The 23731-nt window shown below is 41.1% G+C and overlaps 1 protein-coding gene and 1 non-coding gene across 2 annotated transcripts; one reads left to right on the top strand and one right to left on the bottom strand.

Annotated features, from left to right (window-relative positions):
* The first annotated feature begins 18158 nt into the window (after window positions 1-18158).
* On the top strand, window positions 18159-18265 carry LOC136484439 (small nucleolar RNA R71). Its single transcript, XR_010765959.1, has one exon. It is a non-coding gene; the product is annotated as a small nucleolar RNA R71 (small nucleolar RNA).
* Window positions 18266-20824: 2559 nt separating this feature from the next.
* On the bottom strand, window positions 20825-23218 carry LOC136482157 (transcription factor MYB105-like). Its single transcript, XM_066479390.1, has 2 exons — window positions 22862-23218; window positions 20825-21808 (listed from the first exon to the last, which is right to left on the bottom strand). Exons 1-2 carry the CDS (start codon window positions 23022-23024, stop codon window positions 21141-21143), a joined length of 831 nt encoding a protein of 276 aa, XP_066335487.1. The 5' UTR covers window positions 23025-23218; the 3' UTR covers window positions 20825-21140.
* Between the last annotated feature and the right edge of the window lie 513 nt (window positions 23219-23731).

The raw sequence follows: 23731 nt of genomic DNA, 5'->3' as shown, positions 1-23731 counted from the left end.
TTGTATGAAGTTTTTATTCTCTCCAGTAAATTCAGTTTGGCGTAATTACATTGTTCCTCTTCAATGTGCTAACATCATCAATAATTACTGGTTGCGCATGGTTGCAGATGCCTCGTACTCGTTCCACTGGTGCGGCTGGTGATGATGATGACCATCCACCGCCACCACCACCCACACCAATGGAATTGATGGCAATTCTTGTGGAAGGACAGTGCACTATGGCTGAGGCTCTCCGTATGATTGCGAATCATGATGGTCGTGGTGCACGCCAAGGACCAGAACCAAATCAATACAGTGACTTTAAAGATTTCCTTGACACGAAACCCTCGATCTTCAAGGAGGCTGAGGAGCCCCTACAAGCTGATGAGTGGTTGAATACTCTCGAGCAGAAGTTCCATCTGCTCCGCTTGGCTAAGGTGCTAAAGACTGAGTATGCATCTCACCAACTGCATGGGCCAGCTGGTATTTGGTGGAGTCATCATCGGTCCACTATGCCCGCTAATGCCCAAATCACTTGGGATCAGTTCAAGTCTGCTTTTAGGGGAAATTATATTCCTCCGGGTCTCATGGCAATCAAGCATACAGAGTTCATGAAGCTGATCTAGGGGAACAAGAGCTTGAATGAATACCTACAGGCTTTCAATAACCTTGCAAGGTATGCTACCGAGTTTGTGGACACCGATGCCAAAAAGATTGCTAGTTTCAAGCGGGGACTTAGCCCCAAATTGATGAAGACCATGGGAAATTGCAAGTGTGCTCATTTTAATAAGTTTGTGAGTGATGCTTTATCGCAAGAGAACAACAATGCTGTGGATGCTGCTTTGAAAAATCGTAAGAGGGCCTATGAGGCGGGTTCCTCCCAATCCAAGGCTCCAGTCACATAGAAGGCTCCGTTTCATCCTCCCTCATCAGCTGCTAAGTTCCACCCACCGATGAAGAAAAATCCAGGCAAGACTGGGTTTCGCAAGGCGTTTACGGTTGCTCTTCCCAAGGGCACTACCAGTCAAGGCAGTTCTAACATTCCGCTAAGCAACATGCCATGCTAGAACTGCAACAAGCCAGGCCACTGGTCGAGGAAGTGTCCGTACCCTAAGAAGAATAACTACCAAGGTGGTCATCAGGGGCAGGTGAACCATACTAATATTATTGATATTCCTTCAGGAGAGGTAGTAACTGCTGGTAAGTTCCTGGTTGATCAACACCCCATAGTTGTACTATTTGATTCGGGTGCTTCACATTCTTTTATTAGTCCAGCATTTGCATCCAAGTTTATGTAGAAAACATACACTGTTGAGGGTGAGGGCTATTGCATTAGGGCTGCCAGTGGTATTATCCCAACCAAGCTGGTAGTTGGGGACATACAATTTGTGATAGAGGGGCGAAGTTATCAGGTTGATCTGGTAGTTTTACTGGGGCTAGGTATCGATGTGATATTGGGAATGAACTGGATGAGCAGTCATGGAGTGCTTATTGATACATCGACTAGAGTAGTCATGCTCAGAGATCCTGGTAATCAGGAGGGTTTCCTAGTACAGCTACCTAGGGACATCAATCTTTCTTGCACGACTAATGCGGTGCAAGCAAAGTCTCTGGTAGATATCCCTGTCGTGTGTGACTTTCCGGATGTTTTTCCTGATGATTTGCCTGGATTGCCCCCGGATCGAGAAGTGGAGTTCAAGATAGAGTTGCTTCCTGGTACAGCGCCCATCTCTAGAAGGCCATATAGAATGCCTCCCAATGAACTAGCCGAACTTAAGACCTAGTTGAATGAACTTCTAAAGAAATGCCTTATCTGTCCTAGTTCATCTTCGTGGGGTGCCCAGCTATCTTTGTGAAGAAGAAGGATCAATCCCTACGCATGTGTGTAGATTATAGACCCTTGAATGCTGTTACAATCAAGAATAAGTACCCTCTGCCATGTATAGATATCTTATTTGATCAGTTGTCTAAAGCAAAAGTCTTTTCCAAGATTGATTTGAGATCTGGTTATCATCAAATCAAGATTCGGCCTGAGGATGTCCCAAAAACTACATTCTCTACAAGATATGGTCTGTATGAGTACCTTGTTATGTCTTTTGGATTGACCAATGCCCCCGCACATTTTATATATCTGATGAATTTGGTGTTTATGCCCGAGTTGGACAAATTTTTGGTGGTATTTATTGATGATATCCTGGTTTATTCGGAGAACGAAGAAGTCCATGTTGAACATTTGCGAGTGGTTCTCACTAGATTGCAAGAACACCAACTTTATGCAAAGTTCAGCAAATGTGAATTCTGGCTTCGTGAGGTACCTTTTCTTGGACACATGTTGTCCGATGGTGGAATTATGGTTGATCCCACCAAGGTGCAAGAAGTGTTGAACTAGAAGGCTCCAATCTCGGTGCACGAGGTTCGGAGTTTTCTGGGGTTGGCTAGCTATTATCGTTGCTTCATCCCGGATTTCTCTAAAATAGCCAAGCCTATGACTTGGTTGCTGCAAAAAGACATGAAGTTTGTCTGGACTCCCGAGTGTGATGCGGCTTTCCATACCCTTCGAACTCTTCTAACTTCAGCTCTGGTTTTGGCACAACCGGATATCGAGAAACCTTTTGATGTGTTCTGCGATGCATCAGGTATTGGGTTAGGACGTGTTCTTATGCAAGAGGGTAGAGTCATTGCTTATACCTCTCGCCAACTTTGGAAGCATGAAGTGAATTATCCAACGCATGACTTGGAACTCGCTGCTGTTGTTCATGCTTTGAAGGCCTGGAGACATTATTTGCTCGGCAATGTGTGCAACATCTACACTAATCATAAAAGTCTCAAGTACATCTTCACTCAACCAGAGTTGAATATGCGTCAGAGAAGATGGCTCGAGTTGATCAAGGATTATAACCTCCAAGTGCACTATCACCCTGGCAAGGCAAACGTCGTAGCAGATGCCTTAAGCAGGAAATCTCATTGCCACTCATTGATTGAGAGTGATGTCCATTTGTCAAAACTCCTTCATCCTGTAGTCCTATACAACATCACTGTCAGTTGTACTCTACAGAGTCAAATTATCGAGCTACAGAAGACAGATACAGGTGTGTTCCACATCAAGCGCAGGATGAAAGAGCAAGAAACCAAGCATTTTTGAGTAGATGAGGATGGCGTGTTATGGTTCAAGGATAGGTTGGTAGTTCTGAAGGATAGAGAACTTAGAAATCAAATCATATCCGAAGCCCATTCCTCTAAATTATCTATTCATCCTAGTAGTAGCAAAATGTATCATGATTTGAAGCCTTGCTTTTGGTGGACCAAAATGAAGAAAGAGATAGCCACTTATGTGGCTAGGTGTGACACTTGTTGTCGAGTCAAAGCTGTGTACATGAAAGCGGGATTACTTCAGCCACTCTCTATTCCAGGTTGGAAATGGGAGGAGATAAGTATGAATTTTATTGTTGGACTCCCTACTACTCAGAGGAATTTTAACTCCATTTGGGTGATTGTAGACCGTCTAACAAAGTCTACACACTTCATTCCTGTCCGCATAGACTCTCGTCCAACCGACTATGCGGAGTTGTATTTTAATCAGATAGTCCGACTTCATGGGATCCCCCGTACTATTGTCTCGGATAGAGGACCACAGTTCACTGATCGCTTTTGGGAGCACTTACATGGATTATTAGGAACTAAGTTAGTAAGAAGTTCTGCCTATCATCCGCAAACCAATGGGCAAACTGAACGAGTGAATCAAATCTTAGAAGATATGTTGAGAGCATGTGTCATCTCGGCTAAGGGCTCATGGGAAAAATGGTTGCCCCTAGCTGAATTCTCATACAGTAATAGTTATCAAGAGAGTATCAAGATGGCGCCGTTTGAAGCTTTGTATGGCCAGAAGTGTAGAACCCCATTGAATTGGGTAAAAACCGGTGAAAGGAGATATTATGGAATTGATTTTGTCCAAGAAGCCGAAGAACAAGTCCGTACTATCCAAACCCACATGGCCGCAGCTCAAGCCAGGCAGAAAAGTTATGCTGATCGACATAGAAAACCTATTAAGTTCGAAGTTGGAGACTTCGTTTATCTGAAAGTCTCACCCATGAAGAGTGTCCAACGTTTTGGTGTGAAGCGAAAGCTTACGCCAAGATAACTACTAGAAATCCTTTGATCTATGACGATTTGAGAATGACGAATCAGATTTTGGTCACTAAATAAGGTTCATTCATGACGAATCTACCTTGATCGTCACAGACATTGGATGCAGTTGTCAGCCCCTTCGTACAACTGTGACGAATTAGGAAAAATCGTCATATAAATGTACTGAGCTTTGTCATAGAAGTGAAACTATACAGGTGTCTGGGAATTGAACCCGGCACCAGATAGTTCAGCAGTGAGTTGACTTACCACCAGAATTCGTATTTAGGGATGGGAACATTGTTTTCTTATTGGAATTTAGGATCATTCATATGACCTCATGCGTGGGCCAAACACCGCCTGGGCCGACCTGTTTCTTGCGCTGGGCCGCTCGTGCGCTCAGTGGACCATTGAGGCCGCGGGTCGCTTTTCCTTTTTATAAGATTTTATCTATTTCCATTTAAATCTGAGAACTTGTAAAAGTTGTAATAAATAAAATAAAAACTGTAAAATGGAAAACCAAAGTTTGTTGAACTCTGAATAAAAATCTCTACAAAGTGAACATATGAAACACCCTGTTTTAGTCTAAAATATTTGCTGCAATTGTTAAACTAGAGTTTACTATAATTAATTATATTAGTTTCTGTGCTCCAAAAATTATGAAATTTGTATGTTAGCTTACTTTTGGCGTGTAGGGTTTGTGACAAAAATTTCATGATCATTAGATGTGGTATTACTGAGTTATCAATTATCTTACAAAAATGCATGAAAGAAAGAAAAAAAGAAAAAAAGGGTGACCTTGCTCAAGCCGGAGAAAAAAGTACATGAGAGAGGGATCAAACTCTGGACCATAAGCATCATAACTTTTGGCTCTACCATTGAGAAGAGCCAACTTTTGTGTTAGTGATTGCATTTTACTCTATATATATAGAAGTATCTACGATAGCAGGTAATGCACCTCCACCATCCACTCATGAAGTTCATCAAGAATAGCAGTTTTTTACTTTTTAATGCAAGAATAAAATTTGAAATTAGTTTATCTCACTCATATGAACTCCAAATTGGATGATTCTTTTTCCAATATTCGTATAAAATCATTTTTACGATTTCGAGCGCATATAGCATATCATCAAGTAAACAGAGAAGACTCATATATTGAAATTCCGATTTTTTGAATTTGGACAACTATGATTTCTCTTTTTAATCTCTGACTAAAACTTGTAACTAGTCTTTCTCCCTCGTACTAACTTCAAATGTGTTGATTTTTTCCTTAATGTTTCTAAAATCATGCTCTATCAAGTTATTGTGTTCTTACTGCTATTATTTTGGCAATCTTTTCTTGTGACTTCATTTGAACAATTCAAATTTTGAATTTCAAAAAAGACAACTTCAAACAAGATTTTAAAACACTAAATGATTTCAGTTAAAAAAAGTCATGAATATAAAAGTTGTAGTACTCATCAAGATCTATAACTTTTATTTTGATCATTTCTTCATTCGACAAAGTGGTGGTACACATTGTTCATAAATTCATAAATCTCTCACATAGTTTATGAAACTATACGAGAGATATAGCAATTTGTGAACAATGCGTGCTAACACTTTGTCGAATGAAGAAATGATCAAAATAAAAGTTGTAGATCGTCATGAGTACTACAACTTTTTATTTTCATAACTTTTTCAGTTCAAATCATTTGGTGTTTCAAAATGTTATTTGAATTTGTCATTTCTTGAAATTCAAATTTTAAATTGTCCAAACAAAGTCACGTGGAAAGATGACCAAAATAAAAGTTGTATATCTCGACGAATTACACAACTTTGTTGTTGATAACTTTTCCATTTGAAATCATTTAGTATCCCAAAATTTTATTTGAAGTTGACATATTTTGAAATTTAAAATTTTGAATCGTACAAATGAGCTCATATGGAGAAAGGACCCAAATCAAAGTTGTAGACCATGATGAGTTCTACAACTTTGTAGTTGATGACTTTCCCATTTAAAATCATCTACTGGTTTACATTTTAGTTTATAGAATATTTGTTATAATTTTATAGAAAAAATCATAAGCAATTATGGGCCAAAACTTTGAAACGGTCTGTTTCTATGCAGCCCAACAAAAGCAATCTACTCAGCCCACGATGTCAACCGTACGATACATGATCGGACGGCCTACCGCCCTCACTATAAAACTCGGCTGCCTGCACCCTTCACCGAACCCTAGCCAAAAATTCCCCTCTCGCCTCACTCCTTCCACTGCCTGGTTGAAACCCTAAGTCCCTAACGCTACCCATTTGTTCTTCTCCTCCACGCAGCCTACCTCCGCACGCCTGCACCTGGATCCATGCAGCCAGCAGCCCGTAGTGCCTCCTCTCGTGAAGACTCAGATCCCGCACATCATCCTCTCGCGGTGGCAGAGGAGGCCATGGGAGGCGCGGGGAGGCTCCCCGGTGTCGATCCGGCCAAGGGCGGTGCGAGGGAGGCTCCCGGCCTCGATCTAGCGGCAGCGCAGAGGAGGCCGCAGGCCCCGGCAGCGACGACTCTCCTGCCGCTAATAAGGGCAAGCCAGAGCTTGCAGGGGCGCGCCCGGCTTTGAGGAGACCCGAGGCGTTCGCGTTCGCGGCCGTGCTCGCGCTCTTCACTGCCGGGATCTTCTGCGTCTTCCTTAGCGCCCCACGTGGCGAGTTCGGGCAGATCCTCTGCCTCCTGCGTAGCCTCGCCGACGTCCGCTTCAAGTAAGCAAATCCCTGCCCGCTTGCTCGTTGATTCCCCGATCGGCTTTTTATTTGGATCGAAGCTATTTCGTATCTGAGACGCGTGGTGTAAATCGTACTACAAGCATGGTATCTATCGATTCACTAGTGCTAGTTTGGGTGTGATTTCGGATGCCGATTTCTGAGGACTAGGCTGTTCTCCAACATCAGAATAACTTGATGGAAATGTGAGATTTCGTGATGCGTGAGATCCAAGATGAACACACGGTGCTATCAAATAATACTGAAGACTTGTTTTTGTAGATGCAGATTTAGACAATCAATTAGGAACATCAGATATATTGGTTACTTATTTCAAGTAAGGGGACAAAAGAGGCTTGCTTTCCTATTTGATCTTGCAGTGGCTGTAACAATTGGAGACTTTGTCTAAGTCAAAACCTCGTTAGGAATTAGGCAAGATTATGAGCTCATTGGCTGTACAAATTTCAATAGTATAATGGCTGTGTACGGCTACTTGGTTTCTTTCTTGCTGTAATTGTCGTGGACAGGGACTTGCTTTCTTTCTTGCTGTAAATTTTCTCTCTCGGGAGTCAATACTCAGTACCACTATAATTCTTCTCAGGTTAATTATCAGGGGAAGTTGCGTGTCTATTTTTCAAAGCTCCCCATTACCATCATCCATACAAGATGAAAGATGCTACCCTCATTTATGTTGGGTTTTACATGTTAGAGAAGTATTTAGTTATAGCTATAAGAACTGGACAATGCTGTTGTGGTACCAAATTAATTATTTACAGTTTTTTGGACTACTGTACTCTTATCGATTTAGTTAGATAAAGTAAATATTATCATTTTATCCATACCTCTTTTTGAAGTTCGGTACAAGTTCCTTATGCTTGGTTGTGCATCTGATACAAAAATTTGAATCTTGTAAAGTTACTGGCACTAATATAAGATCCTAGATCTAATATGATTCAAGAGCTAGGTTTATTTTGTAGTTCTCCATCAAGATAACATGATTTAACCTTGTAAATAGATATTTAAACCTGACTTAGTTATTCGAAATGTAAATCTGAACATTCAAGCAATTTGGACTATAGTTTTGGATATTGTTTGGAAAATGCTTTCTTCTTGTAATGATAGCTCACCTTGTTTAACATTTTGAATTTATATCAGATCCATATGTTCTGTTTTTATTAACTAAATACACATAGGGATACTCAGGCACCATCTGTAACATCTTGGGCTTTGGACTGAAAGGAATTTATTTAGATGCTTTGCCTTTTTTGTTTCAAAAAAGCATTCAGCACAAGTACTTTTTTATAATATCTTATTTTTTATGTCTTACACAGAAGAATCAATGGCTAGTTGTGCTCAGGACCTAGCAAGCGATGGAGGAGTTCAAGAAGAAACAAAAAGCTAATGATCTGATCCTTCAGCGCATCTTGAGCCTCAACTCAGGTAATCGAGCTACATAGCTTGTTCCTGTCCTGCCTGGGTTCCCCTCTAGTTCCATGGAGTTGTGCTGAGCCGTGTTGGTACTGCTGGTCCTCATAAGTTACTAAACTTGGTCTGTCGGTTGTCGCTTATGAACTTATTTTGTGATTTTGTCGGTTGATTATGAACTTGTGGTTCCAGTGATGTGAACCTATGAACTTGTGGTTCCCCTATGTTTGGAACTTCGGTTGTATGAATACTAAAGTTGTGATGTATGAACCTACAATTGTGTATGATGTATGAACATGTGCTGGATATGTGAAATTATGTTCTGTTTCTGGAATGAGTGCTCAGTCCAGGCTACAATGGTACTGCTTGTGGATTATATCAAATTCGTCAAAATTCTGGACGAAAAAAACGTCATCCCCCATGTGTGCCACGTCATCCCTCATGTGCTACCATGTTATCGCTCACATGCTGCCATGTAAATGCACATGAGAATGCCATGTTTCAATCATAAAATTGTACATGTGTCAACCTCACCATCATACACGTGTCGACCTCTCCGCCATACACGTGTCCACTAGAACGCTGGTTGAAACAGTTCAGTGACGGGGGCAAAATCGTCATGGTTGTAACTGTATCTGTGATGAATTGCACCAAATCATCACTGTGCAACAACTATGACGCTACAAAGATGATGAACATAATTTCGTCATAACTTCGTCATAGATATATTTCCATGACGTTATTTACCTTTACTATGACAAAAGTGAATCGTCTTAGATGTGGACTTTTTTAGTAGTATGTTGGTCCATTTGAAATCATTGGACAAAGTGGTAAGGTGGCGTACAAGATTCAATTACCTCCTGAGATGAGGGTTATCTTCAATGTCTTTCATGTATCCCAATTGAAGAAATGTCTTCGCGTCCCTAAAGAGAGAGTTCCATTGTGGGATATCGAGTTAAAATCAGATTTGGCCTTTGAAGAAAAGTCGGTCCGAGTGATTGACACTCGTGAGCGAGTGACTCGGAGTCGGGTGGTCAAGTTTTACAAGGTCATGTGGAGTAATCAGGGTAGTGAACGCGATTCAACGTGGGAAAGAGAAGATTATTTGAGGGATGGTTATAAGGAATTCTATCAACAATGGTACGATTTTCAAATCTTGGGACGAGATTTTTATAAGGGGGGAGGGCTGTAATACCCCAGGTGTTTGGCTTCCACATTTGCACTTGCATTTCATGAACATGAGCATCATTCATCCATTCATAAGCTTATATCACATGAAACATGATTTTGAAACATTGCAACATGTTGCATATTTCATGTGTGTTGTTTTTATGAAATGAATAGTGTGCAACACTTAAGTGCAACATGTGCAACTCACTTTAGTGAAACAAAGCTAGTTAGTATCATGCAACAAGATCATGAAACATGTGAAACATGACTATGAAACAAATGTAACATTTCATTGGTTTTCATTGTTTAAGTACATACAATGCTTAATTCTTGTGTGACCAATGTGTGGTGTGGCTAATAATTCTCTTAAGTAATTTAGTTACACCTAGAATGTCATTTGGAACATTGTTCATATTGATCATGTTGCCTAATTATGATTTCAAATAGTGGTTTGACTTTTTCTGACCCCTAAACTCTTTTGTTTGACTATTTAAAAAGTGTAGCTTAGAGTGTTTGCATGTCTGAGTCACCTAAAACAAAGTTGTAGCAAATTTTATAAGGAACAAACTTTGTTTAGAAGCCAAGTCATGAAAATGTGCACAACATGCTTAAAAAGGTCCCACAAGTCAGTGTTGAGGGCAGATTCAACACTTAGAAAAATTTCTAAGTCTAAAATGCAATGTCAGTTTGATCAAGCTGACTTTGGCTTGATATAACTCGTGATCCATTGAGTTTTAGCTGGTGATTTCTGAAGCATTGTTGTAGCCCTATCATAGTTCTACAACTTTCATGTACATTGCTTCCACTAATTCTTCATGGTTTAGGAACTATGTAGCATTGAAAAGTGCCTGTCAGTCGGTTCATTGATCACTGAATCGAAGTTTCAGGCGAGCTACAGTGTCGACCGGTTTCAGAAAACCACCGCTGCGTGGCGCCACCCGTCGCGGGCCGCCTGACCGCGCAGCCACGCACCGTGGCCGTCCTAGCGTTGCAGGCCACAACTTGAACCCCCCACGCGCTTGCCCGACCAGCTCGCCAGTCCATTTTCATTTTCCTTCGCCTCCACCACGCGCAACAATAGAGCACCGCTAGCTCCGCCATTGCCGAGCAGCTCTGCCGTCGCCTAGCTCCATCGCCGCCACAAAAACATGAACCCCAGCTTGACCACAGCTCCGCCGTGTCCTCCTCTACCTCGTCGACCGCCTAGCCGAGCCATCCGTGCCTTAGGTGAGGGCCATTGGCCATTTTCCCGCCGCCGTCTCCATGGTCGCGCCTTGCCGGAGCGGAGTTCACCATGGCCACCCAACACCGAGACCTCCTCGTCCTTCTCTCTTTGCTTGGATAGCACCGTAGTGACCTCGTGGAGCTCATACCGAGCTCGGATGAGGCAGCAAGGGCTCGCTGTTGTCGGCACCTCGCACCGGAGCTCTGCCTTTCCGCCTTCACCGGCGACGAGCCACCTCCGACGAACCGTAGGTCTTGCCAGTAGCACCAATCGACTCACCTCATCACGTAGATCACGTAGATGTCCTCGGTGTCACCGGAGTCCTCGCCGTCGGCGAGCTAGACCACCGCCGCACCGTCGCTTGCCGTCTCCCATGTTCCGTCTCACTGACCAGCGGGCCCTGCTGACACACGGGTCCCACGCGTCAGTGACTATAGATTCAAAAGCCAGTTCATTTAATTCCTGTTTGGATGTTGTTTTGTGAATTTTGTAACTCCAAATGTGTAGATCCAAATGGTGTGATTCCAATTTTGGTAAACTCAAAGTGAAGTCTAGTATTTAAGAAAAATATGACATGAGCACATGATGTAGAAATTTTGGATGAATTAAATAGGAACTTGAAATGTGTTTTTAAATGCATGCAAACTTGTTTAAATTATATCATGAGTTTATGTGATCCAAAAATTATGCAATTTTGTGGCTAAGCTATTCTTGCTTAGTAGAAGCTCTGGTAAAAATTTGAGAGTCATTGCATGTAGTGTTTTTGAGTTATAGATTTTCCTTTTATCATTGATTGATACTTGTGTAAATTTTTGTAAATTATCTAGGAATCCTATGACCATGAAACTTTGTGGGTAGCATCCTAGTACCTTAAGGATGCTAGGAAAAATATGAAATCTATTGCTTGACACGTTTCACTAAGGTTTCCTAATTATGTCATTTTAAGCTATTATGTCTTATCATTTTTGTGTAGGCTGTGATACTTGCTCAAATGGTGTGAAATTTTTATGGGGGTCTACTTAGAGCATCTAGTATCTACTGTAATGTTTGTAGATTTAATGGTGTAGTTTTCGTATATGTTTACCATTTCCTCTAATTAATTAAATAAATTATGAAAGATATTAAAAGAAATGTTTTGGTGAGGAACACCCTACTTTCTGGTGTTCTCGTGATATGTGTAATAAGTGAGTAGAGTTAGTTTTATCCAATTATGTGTTTACATCATAAGTTAATAATTATTTGTTTGCATTATGTCTTTCAGGACAGATCTGGAGACTTTATAAAGTTCCCCATGATAGTTTGGTTTGCTATGAATGTGATGAATACAAAAGTTGTAGATAATTTATGTATCTAGCTCCTATCAAAATTTGATGGCATTTGGCCTAGTAGTTTAAGAACTACAGCTGTTTAAAGTTAGGTTCCAGTTTTGCCGGTTCTCTGTCTTGTTAAGACAGATATCTATTGATTAAAGAGTTCGACCTGGTAAAGATTGGAATCATGCTTAGAGGTCTGAAAATAAATTGTAGATAATTTCATAAGTTTTCCAAATTGTCTTGTTGCATGTCATTTGGATTTATAAATCTCCAGTTATGGTCGGTTTACTGTACCGCTATATAGTCTCCATTTTGCTGAAAAATAAATGCTTGAGTGTATGCTTCGTGCCACGCCCTCGTTGATTGTTTAAGGGCTAGCCTAACTTGAGAACATGCTTAGGTGCAGGTGTTAGGTCATTAACTGAAGATGAGCAATTATACATTAGGTTGTATAAACTTGGTAAGTAAAGTGATTTGAATAGGGCTTAAGTCGAATATGCATACTACAGTGAACATGTGCATTCCCCGAGCATCCCTGACTTCGTTCATGTGCATCCATGATATTTATCTTGCGCATTCATGCAATAGGTGTGCCGGAGGGAGTGACGTTGCTAGAGTTCGAGGGAGCCAACCAGGAGGAGGAGCCCGAGGTGCAGGAAGCCGACGAAGCAGCCGCCACGGAGGAGTTGCCTGAGTGCCCTGACCACCAGCCTTCCTCTTTCCAGAAAGGCAAGCCCCGGAGCATATTAAGCCTCCCATGTTTTTACAAATACATTGAGTATCTTTTATTCGTTGATGATGCATTAAGTATAGGAATTGGTTGGAACCAATTGTTGCATTATATATCCCTCCTTGTCCAGATATCGCACTGGAATCCTTTTAAGTTCAGGAACAGGTTAAATGCTTAGCCATGCTTAGTGCGGTAGAAGTCAGGTGATTTCCTATCACCTGCGAGCTTTAGGATGAGGTGGATCATGGTTGGCTATATTTGCTATCATAGAAAAGAACCATGTTAATAATGAATTAAGACCGGGCGGAGTCTTGTGTAGGTTTGGACATAGCGACTCCATCTGAGTCATTTAAGGACCGATACGCTATACGTCCTTATGTCATGTTGAACGCAGCCTAACACTTAGCTGGCCGGATAAGTCATTCCGACCATGAAGCCTAGTAGCTCGGTTCAGGCCGAGGACGCGAGCAGGGGTCCGCAATCTAGATGGAAGTAAGGATGTGCAGGGAACCATTGGTGTAAGCCCAAGGGCGGGTTAAGTCACCGAGCACTCATGGCAGAGTGGTTCTCTGATTTTGCGGCACTGTTCGGACTCGCGACTTCTGAATTGTACCAACGATGACTTGTTTGCGACCCTGACGGGGGAAGCAAGGTTTGTGTTAGGAATACCCCTCCAGCTGGATAGGAATCGATTCGAATCGCCGTCTCTCCCGGATAGTGAGAACTTGACTGAGCAGCGGCAACGTAGATTCAATTAATTTAACGATATGGTTAAATGGATGATGATGATAATGTTGCCACGATTTATACCTGATATGGTTATTAATGTTTGCACCCTAATAAAATGATTGCTTAGTACAGGTGCTAATATAGATGACAGGTTAATGGCTAAAAGTCACTGCTAGTCCAGGTTATGAGTTGATCATTATTACTTATGCTTTTCCGCAAAAAGAAAGTGTCAGCCAGATCCACTAAATTAAGCTATGCATAATCCTTGGTGTCATTTGTTTTGGTTTCCGACGGGTAAGTCTAGCTGAGTACCTTCTCGTACTCAGGGTTTATTCCCTCTTGTTGCAGATGACCTTCTATATCAGGGATTCTGTAAGTATTGTCTCCACCCGGCGGGTGACGAAGACTAGATCATGGGCATGATCTCTGTTTCTCTTATCTGAATGCTTTTGCGGGTTGTGATCAGCAAACCAGTATTTGTATTTGAACTCGGGTGTGTAAGTTAAACTATTTGGTTCCGCATACTTTACAAGACTTGTTTTGTAATAACGATGACTCTATGATGATGTAATCTATTTGCAAACGTCTGCGAAATGTTGTAACGTACGATATGTTATGTTGAATTACTGTGATCTTGGTTGTATGCAAGTTGGTTTGAAATCCTTCGAGATTTCAGTTGACTACCGGGTTTATATGGGCTCAAGTTCGAGAATTTGATCGTTTCAGTGATTGTTTTTGTACTTGTGCTCTTATAAATTGGTTGGTTCCATGACAAGGACAGCGTAGATGCAACCTAGGAGGCGGTGGAGAACCGACATAACAACGAGGGGCTAACAGGTGGGCCCCAAAGTCCGAGCGGCTTACTTGCAATTCATATATTGTAAAGTCAAATCTCGAATCCAAAGAGAGTTGAGTCATACAATCAAATCAAGATGTGCATGTGTATGGACATATAGTGGATATATTTGGTGGCTAATCTATTTCTACAATGCTCCTTGAAAACATATCTCTCTCTTAAAACATAGAAACAACTTTGCAAGAAAACATGGGCTATTTTATTCATCACTTCTCTTTTTTTTGGGCGGGCATCTAAGTACCCATTGTTTTAAATATCTTGAATACTTGTCCATTTTTTTATGATCTTTCTCTTTTTTTTATGAATAACTTTTGCATAGCCCCATGTCTCTTTTCTGCAATAGAACTTTTGAGAGATAGCAACAAAAAACTTGGAGCATTTATTTGGTGGATACCCTATCAAGAATATTTTTGGTGTTTTCTCCTAGTGTAGGAGTAAAACATTTTTGGGTGGATCTAGAAGAAATGGCATGTTGTTGTGCCTACTCCTAGTGTAGGAGTAGTGCATATTTGGGTGGTGCGTACGTGATCTTGATTTTAAGAGCATGACAAACCTCTCATAAGGGTCAACAAAGCTTGACTAAATTGAATGCAATGCAAGCAGCATATAAGTGGAAGTTTTTCTAATCTACATATCATATATGGCTCTGGTAGGAATTCAAGCTTTGTCATACAGGAGCTCATCATGTAGGATTTTTATGTTTTTCAAAAGATAAATCTCTAGAACTTTAGTATCACTTGGAACAAGATAAACAGCAGCTCAGATCTTCTCATATCATATCCGTCAATTACCTAGACTTAGATCAAGCATATGCTATCCACGAGTTTCAAGTTCAGAGTAAATTCTTATATCAAAATAGTTGTATCCAAAACTCAAGAGAATTCAAGTATGAAAACTAGGTACTTGAAAGGAACTACGACTAAGCAACTATTCATCATTCCCATTGCAAGAGATTATCCTCAGAGTTCATTTATTTATTTAGCTCTTAAAAATCAAACTAGACACATACTTTTTATTTTGTTTCAAAATTTAAGATCACAACTTAATATATATATATATATATCTAGCTAAGATAAATTTTTATTTTGTTTTTGTTTGTTATGCATCTTTTTATTTTAACTAACATGAAGCAAACTTAATAGAAAAACCAAAGGGAAAGAAATATTTATCTAGATACATGAAGGATGCTCCTCCCCCAAGTTGGATGTTGTCGTGATCTTTCTTAGAGTGAGTCTACCAGCAGAAGTCTTTCTCATCCATCTAGAAGTTGGGTTCCTTGTGCAGGAGGTGTAGCGATAGTTTGGGAAAATGTACTTCGGATGGATACTCTTGATTATCCTACAAAATACTCCAACAAGAACACCAAAACTCATGGCACGGATTAGGATAAGGGATTAGCAGTCAACCATTCAGAGATTTGTTGTCCTTGTGGGTTTAGACAGATTTCCTAATTGGCAAAGTTCTAGTAGGATGTCTATTATTTTTGGATTTTCTTATTTATATAATGTAGAAAGAAAATATGCATGCATGTTATATATATTATTATTTTTTATGCCACCACAGTGAATCTTCCCGTGGGTGTTTACACACCATAAAATTACTCACATGGGGCTTAGGATTTATGTTGCAATACTGTAATGCAGTCATGAAACTTTTTATCTTCCTGTTCTAAATGCAATGCTAATGCAGAAAAGTAAATATGCTAAAGTAAAAAGAATTCATGCAATGCTAGAAAGTAAATATGGATAACTACCGATGTTACCTCATGGCCAGGGTTCGGATTTTTGAGTCCTCCGGATAGGACTTGGCTGGAGAAAAATCCTTTACTCTTCGGGTACATCATCTGGTCTCAGCGATGGAGACCCAGATGGCTGCACATCTTGTGATGGTGTCTCTAATGGTGATATCACCTTCTCTTTCCATACATGCTTGGTCTATGGACTTGGCTTTGGCAGAGTGGGCTCATCTTTTACAACTTCTTCAGGTTCCTCATCTTCCTCCCAACTTTTCTTTGGGGATTGATTCTTTTGGTTTCGGGATGATCGATGTCTCCTCCTAAAGCAGGACTTCTTCAGCTACTCATAAGTGGTATAACTATTAAAATAATAGTGTACCTTCTCTCTAGGGAATTGGAAGTGGACTTGTCCAGATCTAACGTAGATGATCATGTTAGTAGTGTTGAGGAACAGTCTTCCAAGGATGATGGGTGTATTATCTTCTTCTTCTCCCATGTCTAGAACCATGAAGTCGGCAAGGGCATAGTGATCATGTATCCTTACCATGACATCTTTTACTATTCCTTACAGAAATCGGATTGATTGGTTTGACATCTGCAATTGCATATATGTAGTGAACAAAGGTTCATTACCGAATAAGTATTCATACGTTACCTTGGACATTATATTGACACCCAACCCAATGTCGCAAAAGGTCTTGTGGAAGATTCTTTGTCCAATGGTACACTCGATCATGAGTATGCCTAGGTCATCCTTAGCAAGGAATGGTGAAGCGAGGAGGTGGTCGTACTCTAATCGAAGTGTGTTGATCATGTTAACTAATTCTTCTTGAGGCTACCTAGCCTTGTTCTTCCTCCTTCTCCTGTTGTTCTTCTTAGTCACTGTTGTCTCTTCAGGCAGGTATGGCATCTGTGGATGTCTAGGAGATTGCAGGATGTGCTTCTTGAAAGAAAACTTCTCCTTCCTATCCTTGATTGTGAAGTAGATCTAGGCATTGTCCACATCGCAGTGCTTAGGAAAGGTCAGCCCAAAAATAATGGGTGCCCTTACATCTCCACCTATTTTTGAAACCACAAAGTCTACTGGAACATATGATTGTCCCACTTGAATAATAGCGTCTTCAAGAACTCCCTTAGGGTAACAAAGTGATTGATCAACAAGCTGTAAACGCATATTTGTGTACAACAAAGTATCTCCATTAATTTGATCATAAATTACCTTAGGCATGATGTTGACACTTGCTCTGAAGTCACAAACAGCTTCTTAAAAAATGTGAGGTCCAATGGCGATGGGGATGACAGGTCTCCCTAGATCGCTCTTCTTTTCCAGCAAGATATAGTCTATCCACCTTCCCATCTATGGTTGTATACAGTAATATGTTGTATCATGAATATCAACAAGATTTGCAGTTTCTAGATCTTCCGGTTGCCCCGGAATCTTACCTTTGTCGGACGGAGGAACAACAACAGCTAACTGAGTTATTTATGATTCTATCATTTTGTTAAAGTTATGCTAGTTTTTAATGGCAGAAGCAAAGCTATCCATTCTATTATTTATGTTCTCTAGAATTTTATCATTGGTAGCTAAGTTTCTAGATAATCCCTCCACAAGTTTGGATTGGCCAGCAATTAATTCTCTCAAGGGTGGTTGATTGAAATTATTAAAATTATTACCTTGATAGTTACCTTGGTAATTACCTTGGTAGTTCGGTCTCTGTTGTTGATTCCATCCTTGATTCTGTTGAGTGCCTAGTGTTATTGTTGACAAAGTTCACATCCTCATGGGTCTCACGGCAGTTATTTCCTGAATGCCCAGTGTTTCCACACACTTCACAAGTTATGCGAGAATCATGAACATGCATGACTTCTTGCTTCTCATTGGCTCGATCTTCAAGCTTCTTCATCAGCAGTCCATCTTGGCAGATAACATGTCTACCTCCTTGAGTTGATGCATACCTCCACCCCTCTTGCTAGTTTGAGCACATTCTTCATTCCAACCTTGATTGGAGGCCATCTCCATAAGAGCTGTTGCAGCTGGTATGGTGAGTGACACGAATGCACCTCCAACAGCAGCATCCATAGTCTCATGTATATTGTTGGTCAACCCATGGTAGAAAGTCTACATGAGTAGCCAATTCTTTATCCCATGATGAGGACATTCCACAATGTAATCTTGAAAGGGTTCCCATGCCTCAAGGATAGATTCATCATGTTGTTGCTGAAAGCATGAAATTCTCCCACGCAGTACATTGGTCTTGCCTGTGGGAAAGAACTTTGCATAGAACCATTGCTTTGCCTTCCCTAGGAGTGAGAATGGGAAGAGGCGAAGTAATATGGCATCTTGGGTTACTCCTTCGATGGTGAAAGTGCTACAAATCATTAGGAAGTGTTGGAGATGTGCACTCGCATCTTCATGTGCCTTTCCACAAAACTGGTTTGATTGCACCATGTTGATGAGAGCTAGCTTGAGCTCGAATCCATTGTCTCCGACATTTACTGCCGGTCCAGTATGGATGTTGGCCGTAGTTGGAGCAGAGAATTCATGGAGAGTTCTGTTAGCCATAGCTTCAAATTCTGGTGTTAAGCTTCTCCTTATATGGTTGCCTTCCGACTTTAAAGTTGGAAATTTCTTGAGTTTAGCTCTAGTCCTTCTGATTACTTCTTCTGGATCTTCAACGTAGTTTGTCGGAAGGTCAAAACCGGTCATACATTACCCTGCATAAGATACATAAGTAGACAAAACAAGAGTAAGCCTATTTGAGTAGAGGTCAATGGTTATCTTCGATCACATCAATAAGTTTAAGTTTATCAATACTTCCTTTGCCTAGCTACCTTCCCCAGCAATGGTGCCTAAAATGCTTGTTGAAATTTCTTAGTGTCGCTACTAAGAATAGAGTTTTAAATCTAGTCCCTAGCAACAACACCAGAAATACTTGTTGGTATTTATTAATGTGTAACTTGTTTTTAAATAGCCACCTATTATAAACCTATATCTCCTAATTTTACTAGGTTGTCATCCCTAGTGATGATATTAGAGATACTTGTTGGTACTACATAACATTACTACTAGAATAATACTAAGCAGTTCTTTATTAATTATGTGACTAGGAAGAATAAATAAATATGTGAATGAAAAGGATCTGCAAGCGCACAGATAATATACCATTGTAGCATTTTACCTGAGAATATTCTAAGTTTTGTTATTTATATTTTTACCACAGGGAAGGTCCACCATGATGGTTTTCTAGGAAAACCCTGCAGAAAATACAGGTTCACCAAAACTCGAGGAATTTGTTAGTTTAAACCCCTAAACCTTCATTGGTGATTATATTTAAGCCCTTATACATGTTATATTGATGATTTATAATGGTTGTTACCTACCGTCAATAGGCCCCATTGGACAAGGTCTAGGAGCATACCATAGTTCTAGGAGTTTGCCCAAATGAGAGTGAGAATTTGAGTATTTTAGAGAAGATTTGGGTCATTCATACCCTTAATGACTTTGTGGCTGGTCTCAACACAGGCGTGCCACCCTTGGAGGATGCTTGGGAAGATGTTTCTTCGGTGATCCAGGTGGGGCCTATGCAGGGTGAACCTTCTCGGGTTCCTAGTTTGGGCACCCAGGGGAAAGAGCTTGTCATTGAGCCAATTTGTGGGCTTGACCCATCGGGGTCATCCCTGGAAGTTATTCTAGAGGACGACCTCGAGAGGGTGTTGTTGCGAGTTGACTCTCCTCCGAAGGTGGATGATGTCCGCCAAGTCCCTCTCGGGTTTCAGACCGAACGAGCAATGGGAGGTCCATCGCTGCAAGCTTTCGACACTGAAGGCGAGAGCTTGTTCGACGATGTTGAGGAGTGGCATCATCTTGTCTCTAGCTTGGAAGAGCTGAACAGGATGGCAAAGCACACGTACAGTCTATCTGCTACGCTGCGAGCCCTGGCCGATGCCGTGTAGACCAAAATCATCTTGGTTGTGGCTTCCCTTAGCGCTACCCTAGACCAAAATCATCTTGGTTGTAAATTCAGTTATACACTTATATCGTGATCGATGACCAATGTTATAACCGACATCTTAAACACTCTGTCTAGTTACTTATAAAACAGCCAGTTTTGTTGCCCAATCTAGCTTTCTCTTTGCTTGCAGGAACCTAAGACAAGTAGCTACTATATGTGTTAAAAGTGGCAAGGAGTTGCAACAACCTAAATATAAGTGCCAAAGAATTGAAGAGAGCAGCAATTACAATCCTCCAGATTTGTAGCGCTCAGCTGTATAGATGTTTGGTCAGTTGTACTTTTACTCGAATCGGTAGCTAGAACAAACAGAAGGTAGGTACAGTGCATAACTATTTGAGCCGGAGCTGAGGTTAGAGTTTGTACGCCTGTCATCCCATAAGAGAAAAATGTAACACAACTTTGATGGTGTATCATTATTTGAAATGCACTCAAAGTAAGTAATAAGATGGTATATATTTGTAAGTAATAAAGGACAATTCTGTGGCTGCTTTGTTTTGGTTTGTACATGTTCTTCTGAAGATAACGTACAATCATGTCCTGGAGCATGACTAACCGACTGAATTGTTTGTTCTTTCTCAGCAATAGACATTTTGTGAAAGCTATATATAAGCCTCAAAGTAGAACTTGTTCAATCAAACACAAAACAAGAAAACTAGATTAATCATTGCTGGGGCAAACAATATATTTTTTTAATAAGCCGCTGTTTAAACATCTGAATTATAATCTATATTTTGCATTTATTGGCAAGAACATTAAACCGGAAGGAATAGACAGTACCATGCATCTTTAGTTCTGTAGTATCATGGATCTGATGACCAGCTAGCTCATCATCACAAGAAAGACAGCACAAGATGGAATTCAGTAGACTATTAGTAAATAACTTTTAAGAAAATAACCATGCGTGATGTATCTGGAGCCTTATTTGATTGATGAATCAGCTAGCACATGATCATCAGAACGCTGTGACCATCAATGATGAACTCTAACCCTGCATACTTATCAACTACTACTGCATGCAGTTTGACCTAATAATAACCAAACAAGCACTGATCAATACACTTGATTGATCAACATCGATTGGCTGGTATTTCAAGAATGCAATATTATTAATTACGAGGACACACCGACGCCGAGGAAATCAATGAAGGGCACGTCCTTCTTCTTCAGTGGCTCATCGGAGGCGATATTGCTGGCGTGATAATCCTTTTGGTGATGTTCATGGCGACCATGGTGGCCGATTTCCATGCCTAGCGCTTCTCTTGGAGAGGAGAAGGTGATGGAAAGAGATGCCGTCGGCTGCTTGCCGCTGTAGCTGCTGTACCGTCCTGACGCCTCGAAACTCGCCCCCAGGAAGCCCTTACTACCGCCAGTGGCTGTGCCAAAGCTCTTGAACAGTGAAGTACGAGGTGCAGCCGCAGGCGAGCTGAACAGGCCGCCGATGCCACCGCCACCTAGCTTGGAGAAGCCGAAGCAGAGCGCGCTCGTCGCTGGCGTGCCGGCGCCAAAGAGGTACCCACCAGTGGACGGCGAGGAGGCGGCGGAGCTCGTGGCCCTGGCGAGGAGCCTGGAGCGCTCGCGGCTGCGACGCGCCATGACGACGTGCCAGTGGTTCTTGACGGCGTTGTCCGTGCGGCCCGGGAAGTGGCGGGCGATGAGCGCCCACTTGTTGCCGTGGGCGCGGTGGGCGTTGAGCAGCCGCTCTTCCTCCTCCTGTGTGAAGGGCCGCTTGTTGATCCGAGTGTCCAGCTGGTTGAACCACCGGAGCCGGCAGCTCTTGCCTTGACAATATATATTAATATTTCCACACGAATTAGTATGATAAAAAATAACTAATTTAATCAGCATGTCAGGAAATTATCTGAAATTAACCATCTCTAGTCTAGTTTTGTTAATAAAGACGGACAGGATTAAAAGAGAGGGCATAGAAAGATGTTTCCTCGCAGATTTAATTGCAAACATGGCATGAGAGTTTTCCAGTAGGTGATCCACTCTTGACACTGCAGGCACTTGTTGTGCATGGGTCAGATGAGCGCCAACGGTGCTTGCATGTTGAATTTATATTTTTATATTAGATAGAGTTTCACAGCAACATGCTCTATCTTTTCCTTCTTCTCGTCTATATATATATAAGTTCCATCTCGGAAAAAAATGAAATTGGAGGCTAATTTTGAGTTAGATGTGGGGAAGTATAAAGATGCTTGGTACTGGTCAAAATTGAGCAAAACTATAGAACATGTGTGATTGTTAGTTACTTCTAGAGATCATCTGTAATCGAATAATATTGAATTTCTACCATCCACGTTACTCTTAATTCATCTTGATGACTAATCAAATATATGTTATATTGCCTCTAGTTAGACTATATGAAACCGAAGAACTCAGAACTACTCATCGCCACAACTTTATTATTCTTTTATCTTTAGGTTATCTCCTCAAATTAATTAAAAAAAACTAATATAGCTAGTTCATACAAGATTATGAACAAGTCATCTGCTTGAATAAGAACTAATTTAGCTAGCTTTCTTGATGTGCTTGAACAAGATTATTTCCCCACAAACTAACACACACGCATGATATCAAATCTTTGCCCCCACAAAATAACACATATAAACAAGTCAAACATCATCCCCTCTAAAAAGTATGAAAAAAATAAGAAAACCTTAATAAAATCCAAGGATGCACATGCATGATCTCGGGCACAAAATCAACACACATGCACGAAGTAAAACTACATGCATATGGTGTATCGGAGCAACTTTTTTAATTTCCTTCAGAAAGAAAGCAAGGTAGGAGAACAAGCACAGGAAACACAGACGATCAAAGAAACCAACCTGATCTCCCCTCCAGCTTTTCGGCAATGGAGTTCCAGTTCTGCGGCCCATACTTCTCGACGAGCTGCTTCAGCTTCTCGTCCTCCCCAGGCCGCCAGTGGCCTCTCGGGCAAGATGACGACTTGGCGCCATCTGGTGTATTCGTTGTCGATGAGGATGCCATCTCTCTGCCACAGGAGGAACAAGAAAGGCGATGCCTGGCCGACGAACTTGGATAGTAACTTTGATGAGCGAGATGAGCAGTTGTGTATGATTGGGCTAGCTATGTGGCTATTATCTACAGACTAGTCAAATAAAAGCTGGGGGTGTCTTTAGAGATACGGGATAGATAGAGATGAGAGAGCGTGTGTGTGTGTGTGTGAGAAGGCCAGGCCAGCACCAGCAGGGTGTTTGCACACACATATATATGTACACACATTGGTCGATATAGCCTCTACTAGGGCTTGGATGAAAGGTCCCGTTAGTTTAGTTTTACACGACAAGAGGGCTGTGAGATGCTTATGTAATAACGTGTCAACATGTCATCGCTCTCTCTCACCAACTTGTCTGCTGTTTGGCTATTTGCCAAAGACCACTCTTCTCACAACTCTCATCAAACACAAACCTGTCCCCGATTACCAGCTTCTATAATGTACTTCTTGTCTAACTTCCCTAACAATATTCTCTTCAATAAAAGATGCCGTCAGTGTTTCATTGAACTGTAGATCTGCTTTCCACAGTTATCAGAAAACTAAATGCATGGGCTATGATTACATCAGCTGTTTACGCTGTTATATACATTATTAGGGGAAGGATCATGCATGACTCATAAGAAAACTAAATGGGCTACCTATGATTACGTGCAACAGACGATTAATGGTACGGTACAAT

The sequence above is a fragment of the Miscanthus floridulus genome, chromosome 9 (genome assembly GCF_019320115.1).
Source record: "Miscanthus floridulus cultivar M001 chromosome 9, ASM1932011v1, whole genome shotgun sequence".
NCBI classification, from domain to species: domain Eukaryota; kingdom Viridiplantae; phylum Streptophyta; class Magnoliopsida; order Poales; family Poaceae; genus Miscanthus; species Miscanthus floridulus.
The sequence above is the reverse complement of the archived record's forward strand: the minus strand, read 5'-3'. Positions and strand labels throughout refer to the sequence as shown.

Excerpts from the sequence above, each read along its gene's own strand:
- LOC136482157 (XM_066479390.1), bottom strand. The coding sequence starts at position 23,024 with ATGGCATCCTCATCGACAACGAATACACCAGATGGCGCCAAGTCGTCA. Across the intron at positions 21,809-22,861 it reads AAAGCTGGAGGGGAGATCAG|GCAAGAGCTGCCGGCTCCGG; the intron begins GTTGGTTTCTTT and ends TATATTGTCAAG.